The following is a 10,995-nucleotide window of genomic DNA, read 5'->3' on the forward strand; positions in this document are numbered from 1 at the left end:
CGTACCTTGAGATCCTCGGGCAGAGGTCTGTTGTCTGTTCCAGAGTCTCGACTGAAAACTAAAGGGGACAGAGCGTTTGCTGTCAGGGCCCCGAGGCTCTGGAACAGCCTGCCCGAGGAAATCAGGTCGGCTGAGTCAGTGAACTCTTTTAAGTCCCTTCTTAAAACATACTTTTATAGGAGAGCTTTTCCCGATCTTATTTGACTTTATTTTATCCCTTTTATTTTATTGTATTTTACTAATTTTATATTAAATTTTCATACTCTTATCTTTTTTTTTTTTTTTTTTTTTTTTTACACTTGTTAAAGCACTTTGTAACTTGTTTTTGAAAAGTGCTCTACAAATAAGGATTATTATTATTATTATAAAGAAGTGAGCCTCTAGGTAGCATTCGTGTTTATTTATATACAGACACTTTAAGCATGACAGTGAAGACAAGCAATTTATGTATCACATCATGTACAACAGTCATTCACACATCCACAGATTTGTGCTTGTTCATGATGTATTGAAAACCCACACCATTGCATTCATATTTTGCACTCGTACTGCACACAGATACACAAGAGAGCCACAAGAGAACATCAGCTGCTAGCTTTATCCACAAAAGGTGGCTTAAGAATCTAATCATACCAACCAAAATATCTCAATAACAGTTTATTTAAGACTTTACTGGAAAAGATTCAAAAGTGCATGTTCAAAGTCACTACACACCTGGACAGAAACAGATTTGAGAAAAAGTATTGGGGAAGGGGGTTTTTGAAGCTATACAACCATCCGACAAGCACTTCTGATGGAGTACACTGGCACCTTAACCCCTCCTTTTCTGAGCTCCTCTACCCCCCAATAATTTTCAGTCCTTCAGTTTTAATAGCCATGTCCTGACTATGCACCCAGTTATGATAATAACTGTAACAGTACAGTTCACATTTATAAAGCCAATTTATAAGAAAAAACAAACTGTGAAGTACAAGATTAGTGATATAGTGCATCCGACCTCTGAAGCATGTATTATATATCTTACAACTTTTACATTTGACATTGTTGGTTATAGGCTTACAAGAGGCACTTGTCACTCATGATCATGAATGACAAGCAGAACTGCAGCACCAATCTACTTAAAGGGTAACTTTTTAAAAGCATTATCCAACCTGAACCCTTACTTCCCATGTTTTTGTGTCTGTAGGACTAATTAAGAAAATTTTTTTCAAATTGCTCCAGTATTGAGTGAGCATGCTGCAGTCGGCAGCAGTGAAACCGGGCTGCAATTTAATTCTTGCGGGCAACTGCGCAAAAAGAAATGGGGATCCTTTCCACAAAGTTGACTGTCAGTGGCAAAAACAAGCACTTCAGTGGACGTACATTGACCAAGCGCAATAATAATATATTTTATTTGTAATGCACTTTACATCTGAAGCAAATCTCAAGGTGCTATTGCAAGGATTATGCTGCAACCGTGTTGCTGCTACCGACTGCAGCGCGCTGGCTCAATACTGGACCAATTTCAAAAAATGTTGGACGAATTAGTCACAGACACATAAATATGGGAAAATAAGCTCCAGGTTGAAAAATACATTAGTTACCCTTTAACGTATGATGTTTTCTATTAGCTGAAACTACACAAGACACGACACGGAAAGAAAGTTAAGTTGGATTCATGATTACTTTTCCATCAGCACAATGTGAGTCATACATACATGTACTGTACACATGTGCCCCAAAAGCCTACTGGCTCATCAAATACCAAAAATCTGCATTTACACACAAATAATACACATATATACACACAGTATCACTTCATAGGTAGTGAACTTAAATATATTGTTAATGTAAACAAAAAAGTTAAATATTTAAAATGGCACACATACTTTCACAAAAATGTCACATTATAGGATGCATAGTTTTATGAAAATATGATTACACACAGACACACACACACATACACATACACACACACTACACGAAAAAGTGACTAAATGCAAGTCAGCATACAGAGGCACTCACACACAACTGTGCAATACAATGCGAGAATTAAAAAGCCACTGATAAGTACTCCAGTAAACCAGTGTGTCAAGTGTCGAACTGAAAGCAGTTGAAGCTCACGCATCTACTCAAAACCAAGTTAAATGATCGACAGGCCACAGGATCGCCAACAATGACAGAGTACCTGAAGGTTTCATAAAGCCAAATGTAAGACTTGAACCTTTCCATGCTTTGACGAAAAAGTCTGGAGCCAACAAAAAATATTTTCTGACTATAACAAAAAATAAAAGTAAGTCTTTAACTTCAAAGTAGTAATTTCTGAGATATGTTTGCATTTAACTTCCAAAATAGGATGAATAAATTATAAAAGCATACTAAATTCCTTTTTACAGCAGATATTTTGACTTGTCACAGCACGTAAGGCACAGGTGCAAAAAATTCTGTTATTAAAGGCCATGTTTCATTTAAGTTAACGGTCAGTTAGTGAGCAGGCATGCTCACAGTGACAGGGCCCTATAATTAGGAAAACTAAATGGAGTGAAGCCCTTAATAATATTAATGACACCTGTGTTTTTTGCTGCAATGTCATGTCAAAATAGCTGTTGTGAAAAAGGCCATTCATGGTGTCTTTCCACCATAAAATAAAATTCACGTTATTCCTATTGTATCGTACAGCCCAGTTTTAATTTGTGACTTTGAAAAAAACTCGACTTGAGCTGAACATCAGAAACAAGACTGTTGTGGCGGTGTCATTTCAGACAAATCCTAGAGCTGCTTAAACCATATGGTCAAGAATGTATGGTATGGTAGACACCCCCAGTCTATATATCTTTGTATACTTAAAGTCTGGGACTGTTTCATGGTTGGCGATATGCCCCTTAGTTCCAATTAAAAGTAATCTTAATTCTACAGCATGCAATGATCCTTTAGCTAATAGTGTGCTTATAATGTTGTGTCAACAGTTTGAGAAAGGCCGCTTCCTTTTTAAACATAACAAGTCCCCAGAGTCCCAACTGCAAACTCTGGAATGGCATGTTCAACAATTATGTATTGGGGTTATGTTCATGTGTGTCCACATACTTTTGACCATATAGAATAACAGTGACACGCTGTCTGATTCAGGCGTCACTGCATTTACAACTTGTGAGCTGTCTGTGTAGACCGAACTGTCTGACATGACTACAATGAGCAGAAGGTGTACATTGTTTTTCACAATATGTTCCTGGAGATACTAAATTTTTTTTAGAACAGTGTTCATAATACAGAAAGAGAAATGTTCATTAAATTGCTGAACTTAACAAGGCTAAATGAATAAGCACTCCTAAGTCAAGTTTCATCCCATCCTGATCAGGTTATTTAAATGTAGGTATGAAAGGAGGGATCTAACAATGAGGCAAGAGCTGGTCTGAAGCTAGTTTAAGTCATCATAAATACTGGAAATAGAAGGTGCTGAGAGTTTTGGCCTCTTTTTCTTGGCTGATAGGCTGATGTTACTCTGACAGCTGCTGCTGCTGCTGCCTCCTCCGGTAAGACCTCCTCCTCCTCCTCCTCCACTGTTCAAACCAAGAGACGTCCTCTTCTTTTTCTTGGGCTTCCTAGAATCTGAATGGTTGGTGCCTGTGAGAAGGACAGAAAATTATCAAACAACTGTCTTTACATTTTATCAAAAAATAACTTTCAGTGTAACGCATATTACTTCCTTACTGGCTTTAGATGAGGCAGAGTCGGTGGGTGAAATATCAGGGGAGTCTTCCCACTGCAGGCGGCTCATCAGGGTCTGTCCATCTGGAATGTCAAAGCTGTTGCTCTCCACCACAGCGTCTGCATCAGGCAGCGATGGCCTATTGCATGAAACACACACAGATGCATCCGGTTAGACTGGTGAGGACAAAACTCAAGAAATCCAACTCCGTTTGACCCCACAGTAATAAAAATGTCTATATATTTCTTATATAATTGGTATGCTAAATGCAGTCAAGAAATAGTTAAGGAGCAGAAAGATTAATATAATCTCTACAGCACAGAGTACCAGTGACTCATCAATTATCAGACGATGAGGCTTCTGACTATCTGACATTTATACTTGCCATTTTTCATCAAAAGCTCCTCAACTACTTGCGTTTTCAATCACTCTCCTATTCTGAATGGTAATAAAGTACCTCTTTATTAAACACTTTTGCTGGATCTCTGGATGGTTTCTACTGTGAATCTATATTACTGTACATGATGAGAACATCTTTGTGTATGTGTGCAAGAGGACTTTTATTACTATTTCTTAGTGCTCGCTCCACACAGCAGACCTTTTTCCTCATGGCTGGTAGCACCATAAAGAATTTCGATAGATTGTGAAGGCAATGTGAAGGACCATGTAAGATTAGTGCAGATCTTGATCCCACATGTGAGCGATACAAAAAGGAACCGGCTACTCATTTTACATCTGTTCTGGCTTGTCTGCAATTACACAATCTTTTGAAATCCAACTTTGACTAAATCATTAAAACCAACTTCAATTATTACACTTTTAGGGTGGCCTGATACTCATTTGAGTGTGTCTCAGGCCAATATGAGTGTTCCTGTGTTCTCTCATCTTTAAGACAATGATTCTGTTTAAGTGGAACCAGACAATGCCACCATATATATGGACATTGTTATGGTTATGTATTAAATTCAGTTAGAAAAGATTGTTGTTTTGTCATACATAGTCTTTTTTGTCATACAGTGACTTTGATAAAGCAGTTTGATATGTCATCACATTTGATTTCCTTTTGCTATTGGACAACCGGGTCGCTTATGGAGAACGTCAGTGTTATTTACTTTAGTAGGACAAAGTCTGCCAACTGCTAAATGTTACAACGTTCATGATGTTCTTGATAAGACTGTGTATTGCAATTTGTCATCACATGTGATTATCTAAACTTATGATTGAATACTGAGCAACATTTTCTAAAGCTTGAAACATAATGTGGGTTTTGTTGTTGTAAATTCAATTCAATTCAATTCAATTTTATTTATATAGCGCCAAATCACAACAACAGTTATCTCACAGCGCTTTTCATAAAAGAGCAGGTCTAGACCGTACTCTGTGATGATATTTAAAGAAAGCCCAACAGTTCCCACCAAGAGCAAGCACTAGGCGACAGAGGCAAGGAAAAACTTCCTTTACATTATTACAAATTACATTTGTAAGTGCCATAAATTGCTTGCACTAATAATGCAGGGATAAATTATGTCACATGCTGACATGCACAACTGCTCCTCCGCAGAAACCCAATATGTGCCTGGAAAAACCCTGGAGGTAATGTATGAGCGTTATAATTAATGATAAATCGTCACAGAATACTCAGTTCCCCTTCAGCTGTGGTGTACTCTTGCATTAACACGTCGCTTAGAGGATAGTCACAAGTCTGTCAAAGAGCTGTTGATCGCAGAACTGTACCAGAGTATTCACAACACTGAAGAGCAGCATTGTTCTGCAACCTGATCAGAAAACAGTGAACTGAATCAGCAAACACCTTCACCATGAGGGCCACATCACTCATTCAAACATGGCTTTTGTTAAGTACACTTGTGGGTGGGTGAGGAGGGGTAAGGAAGGGGACAGGGCAGACTCACGCGGACGGCCCCAGGAGGAACACCCTGACGGCCCTCCTCTGTTCGTCCGTGTGCTGGGGACATCGCTGAGACCTGGTGGGACACAAGGTGGCATTATACATCCCTGACTGATGGCCGCATCGCCCTGCCTGCATATATACAGCCACAGGGAGTGAGGGAGGCGGGACGGACTGCTGCGGACACAATCAATGACCAATCAGGTGAGGCAGAGCAGCAATGAGATGTTAAAGGTTATGAAATGTTGGCGGGTCACTGACAGGGTCCACCATGCTCTTATTAAAAATATCTGTGCAATTACTGTTGTTCTTTGCAGAATTTGGCGTTTAATTTTGGGGAGAAAAACAATTCAATCACTTGTCCAGACAAATTTTAAAACAATGCAATACTATGAGTTGCCACTTGTGTACCCGAGTTAGTCCCAACATACATACATGATCATTTTCAGAAATACGCAGATGAAACTGATCATGTTTCCAGATTCATTTTCAGAAAGCATTTCTTATTGATTTAGTTACACTGAGGGAACAAACTGAGGGACATAAAGACACTGACCTCATAACATGTCAACACCCTCACATGTCCAGGTGTTACTGTACCTTAAACTATAATGCATTGTCCCAGATATTAGCACCACAAAAGCAGGTAAATGTTTTCCCCTGAGATCGACTATGTGCCAGTGGATTATACAGCATTTACCTGGTACACATCTTCTTGGTGTGCTCGGAGATCACCCCACATTGCTGTAGAAACAAACAGTATTTCAATGTTTCATTAAAATGAGAGAGTAAAAATGGTCCTGACAAACGTGGAAAGATTGACATGCTTGAGCACAGTCATGCGAGCTGCTCACCGTTGTTAAAAGGGATCTGACTTCATCAGGGCCTAAAGTTTCATAACTGATGCCAGTGTTATAGTTGTACTGAAATGAAAGACAGACAGACAAAGAACCACCATCTGTATGTTGCACTGTACAATACAAAACAAACATTGTGGTCTTGCAGGCAACATGAACAAAAGGAGGAATTTTCACCTTGTAAGGCTCTGAACTGACGCTGCTCCCAAGCTCGCCTGGAAATGAACAAAACATCTTTATTTATGCCACAGAAACTTTTAAAACCATTAAAACGTCATTAATATAATATATATATATAACATTAATATAATTGGAGCGTCTTAGTCAAAAGACAAACAGTCCCTTGGCAGATGATTTTAGCTCATCAGATATATTATTTGCTCCTCCCTTGTAAATAGAAACTCCTGCAAGAGCTTTCTCCGTGAACCCACTGGTAAAACCACAAACTGTCGTTTCTGTCTGCATAACTTTTCCTTTTACTTAACAGCACATGTATTTTCATCACACAGGTGCAAACCAGTAATAAAAAAACTAAACATTGCACATAATTATCAAACCATTTGTTTTGTTCCTAAAGTGCAACTGTGACTTGCATAAAATCCCCAAAATGTGGCTGAAAAGTTGCTTTGTGTAACATTATATTGTGCTGGCATTTTGACCCTGGATGAGGAGAAAAGGTGAACCTTTCGCTTGCATAAACTCTCCACACTACACTGTGGTGTTAGACAGCAGGTGTCCACATTCCACCTCCTGTGATCAAAGACACTGCGTGCACAGAACATCCTGATCTGCAACACGATGCTTGGGAAAAAACATGCAGCAGCATGTCCAGAGTCATACAGTATCTCACAAAAGTGAGTACACCCCTCACAATATTTGTAAATATTTGATTATATCTTTCTATGTGACAACACTGAAGAAATGACACTTTGCTACAATGTAAAGTAGTGAGTGTACATGTTGTATAACAGTGTAAATTTGATGTCCCCTCAAATTAGCACATCACACAGCCATTAATGTCTAAACCGCTGGCAACAAAAGTGCACCCCTAAGTGAAAAAGTCCATATTGGGCCCAATTTGCCATTTTCCCTCCCTGGTGTCATGTGACTCGTTAGTGTTACAAGGTCTCAGGTGTGAATGGGGAGCAGTTGTGTTAAATTTGGTGTTATCGCTCTCACATTCCCTCATACTGGTCAATGGAAGTTCAACATGGCACCTCATGGCAAATAACTCTGAGGATCTTGAAAAAGAATGGTTGCTATACATAAAGATGACCTAGGCTATAAGAAGATTGCCAAGACCCTGAAACTGAGCTGCAGAACGGTGGCCAAGGCCATACAGCGATTCAACAGGACAGGTTCCACTCAGAACAGGTCTCGGCACGGTCGACCAAAGAAGTTCAGTGCAAGTGCTCAGCGTCTAGCCTGAGGTTGGTCTTCAGGAGAAAATAGACGTATGAGTGCTGCCAGCCCTGCAGCAGAGGCTGAAGGGGAGGTAGATCAGGTAGGTCAGTGCTCAGAACATACGCCGCACACTGCATCAAATTGGTCTGCGTGGCTGTCGTCCCAAAAGGAAGCCTCTTCTAAAGATGATACACAAGAAACCCCGCAAACAGTTTGCTGAAGACAAGCAGACTAAGGACATGGATTACTGTGGTCTGATGAGACCAAGGTAAACTTATTTGGTTCAGATGAGTACAAAGACAAGTGTGTCTCGCCTCCAGTCAAGCATGGTGGTGGGAGTGTCGTGGTCTGGGGCTGCATGAGAGCTGCCGGCACTGGGGAGCTACAGTTCATTGAGGGAACCATGAATGCCAACATATACTGTGACATACTGAAGCAGAGCACGATCCTCTCCCTTTGGAGACTGTGCCGCAGGGCAGTATTCCAACATGATAAAGACCCCAAACACACCTCCAAGACGTCCACTGCCTTGCTAAAGAAGCTGAAGGTAAAGGTGATGGACTGGCCAAGCATGTCTCCAGACCTAAACTCTATTGAGCATCTGTGGGGCATCCTTAAACCGAAGGTGGAGGAGCGCACGGTCTCTAACATCTACCAGCTCTATGATGTCGTCATGAAGGAGTGGAAGTGGACTCCAGTGGCAACTTGTGAAGCTCTGGTGAACTTCATGCCCAAGAGGGTTAAGGCAGTGCTGGAAAATAATGGTGGCCACACAAAACATTGACACTTTGGGCCCAATTTGGACATTTTCTCTTAGGGGTGTACTCACTTTGTTGCCAGCGGTTTAGACATTAATGGCTGTGTGAGGGGACTGCAAATGTACACGGTTATAGAAGCTGTATACTCACTAATTTACATTGTAGCAAAGTGTCATTTCTTCAGTGCGGTCACATGGAAAGAGACAAATGTGAGGGGTGTACTCACTTTTGTGACATACTGTATTTACACCACATTCAGAAAGGTGCATGAACCAAAACTTCACCACTACACTAGAAACCGAATACCAAATTGACTCACCATTTTTATGTTTGATAGATTTGGATCTTCTTGGGGAATTTTGATTCTGCACAAAGAAAATCATTCAGATTAGATTTACCTCCATTATTAAAACATACATAAAATGTACCGTAATATCACCTGCAAAGGGAAAAACAAATGCAAAAATACCTTATCTGACTTCCTTTTCTTGGCTGTAACATGGAAATAAGAAGTTTGTTTATTAAGTGGAAACAATCTGGAGCTTTCCTTAATTATTCTTTCTTAAGTGAAACTACTTTATAATGCTCACCTTTTTTTTCTGCCCCATACGACCAGTCATTATCATTAAGGTCATCGTTGTCTTCCTGATCACTCTCTGATTTGCTCATGTTATTATTGCTGGCTAGCCTGTTAAAGTGTAAAAAAATCAAAACAAAAAACTGATCATATGTTCATACCCATTTTGGATTAATACGAGATGTCAGTCCTGAATCACCTTCACTGACCGACCTGCGGTTGGCGATGCGACTGCTGTTGCGTCCCATGCCGAGACATTTCTCCAAGTGCGGGGCGAAGCGAGAAGCGGCTATTAATCTTTTGCAGTTCGGGCATTCACACTCTTTGTTTTTCCACTGATTGTACACTTGGCCAAATATATCCACTCCTGGCTGATCGACAATTTCTGGAAATGTAATTTTAAATAAAAGGGACGTACTGTGTAGGCAACACACACCAAAGAAATGAGAAAGGCAAATGCCCCAGAACAAACTAGAAACCATGGCACCAACCAAATTCCTTCATGCTGTCTTGGTCTGTTTCATCCAAGAAGAAATAGCCCTGTTTCACAGCACGATGTACCTCAAAACACAGGCCCAAACAGGCATCTTCCACCAGCTCAGAGTAGATGTCATGGACCAAGGCCTATTACAAGAAACATGTCAAGATAACTTAAAGCCAAATACACACTGGATGCCAGATAAAAACATATGAAAGACATAACATCTGTCTATCGGTGACAGTTAAAGGAAGAAATACAAATTATATACATTCACTCACCTCCAGCTTGGTGTTGTCTGGGCCTGACAGGGGCATATCCTCCATTTTCATTTGAAAATCTGTATGGGAAATCTTGATAGCAAGGCAATGAGATGCTGACCTGAGGATATTGACAGAAAAAGGTCAGCATGGTCAACAGATTAAAAGAATGACAATACCAATCTGTCAGCTAGGGTGCAGTTTTTGACTGAAACTGCATAATACTTACTTTTAAAATAGCTATCAACGCTTGTTGCAGATATGTATTCATTCTGTTGAAGAGAAGAAAACACATTAAATTGACAGGTGAGGTCATGCGTTTTTCTAAAATAAAACACCGCAGGAAACATACATTCCCTTCAAAACCCAAACCTGGACATATTAGTTACAGTAATATCAAGATTAACATTTATTTAATACCAGAAACACCAGATGTTGTTAGGGTTTCTATTTATTAATGCGTCAGGTGTGGTTAACTGAGGCAAGATGCGTCTTTATTTATACTATAAACACTGCAATAATAGCTCATTTATAAACATAAAACACCCATCTAAACAGCCTCGCCAACGTCTTGCTAACGTTTATTGGAAAACAAATACAGCGACAATATAAATGCAGGTAATGACAGTTGTTAGCAAACTCAACACTGTTTAAACGTCAACTAACATCACTTTGAAGTGTTAGCATGTACTAGCTAGTCCTGGTATCAGTTAATTTGACATGAAGAAAAGGCGTTTGATGCACACTGATGCCAAATACTGCGATACAATGTAGCCTAATGATGTTTTGTTTTTAATATCAGCGAAAACTGTTTCCTCTTACCCTGTCACACAGAAAACTCAACCTGAACCAGTTTATCAGATGGAGCCAACATCACCGTGTCAGTCCGCGCAAAATACGTTAACAAGAAGCCAGGTGTTCCGCTACGCCCATCCTTTTGTCGTGGGTAAAACTAAATCCTCGTTTAAATGGTTTGTTGTCGCAGGTGTCGATTAAATTAACGATACAAACCCGTTTGCTTGACACCGAGGAGGCCAACGGCGGAGGACCAAACATGAAAACAAAACCAC

General features: G+C 40.0%; 1 protein-coding gene across 2 annotated transcripts; it reads right to left on the bottom strand.

The window, feature by feature from the left end:
- Positions 1–381: 381 nt before the first annotated feature.
- Positions 382–10,995, bottom strand: atxn7l3a (ataxin 7 like 3a). 2 transcript variants are annotated; one of them, XM_046035504.1, is made up of 14 exons: positions 10,748–10,995; positions 10,155–10,197; positions 9,947–10,046; positions 9,679–9,811; positions 9,401–9,572; positions 9,201–9,298; positions 9,080–9,102; positions 8,930–8,975; positions 6,626–6,663; positions 6,446–6,514; positions 6,292–6,335; positions 5,596–5,667; positions 3,688–3,824; positions 382–3,600 (listed from the first exon to the last, which is right to left on the bottom strand). In XM_046035504.1, the coding sequence occupies exons 3-14, from the start codon at positions 9,995–9,997 to the stop codon at positions 3,395–3,397; spliced, it is 1,089 nt and encodes a 362-aa protein (XP_045891460.1). In that variant the 5' UTR covers positions 9,998–10,046; positions 10,155–10,197; positions 10,748–10,995; the 3' UTR covers positions 382–3,394. The 2 variants fall into 2 exon arrangements, with proteins under 2 accessions (XP_045891460.1, XP_045891465.1); XM_046035509.1 differs by having other exon boundaries at positions 10,937–10,988.

The sequence above is a fragment of the Micropterus dolomieu genome, linkage group LG02 (assembly GCF_021292245.1).
Source record: "Micropterus dolomieu isolate WLL.071019.BEF.003 ecotype Adirondacks linkage group LG02, ASM2129224v1, whole genome shotgun sequence".
NCBI lineage: Eukaryota > Metazoa > Chordata > Actinopteri > Centrarchiformes > Centrarchidae > Micropterus > Micropterus dolomieu.

Bases quoted from the DNA above. Each gene is read 5' to 3' on its own strand.
- atxn7l3a (XM_046035504.1), bottom strand. From the start codon at position 9,997: ATGAAAATGGAGGATATGCCCCTGTCAGGCCCAGACAACACCAAGCTG. The intron at 6,336-6,445 runs GTGAGCAGCTCG...TTGTTTCTACAG, and splicing joins TCAGATCCCTTTTAACAACG to CAATGTGGGGTGATCTCCGA. The intron at 3,601-3,687 runs GTAAGGAAGTAA...TCCTTCTCACAG, and splicing joins CTCTGCCTCATCTAAAGCCA to GCACCAACCATTCAGATTCT.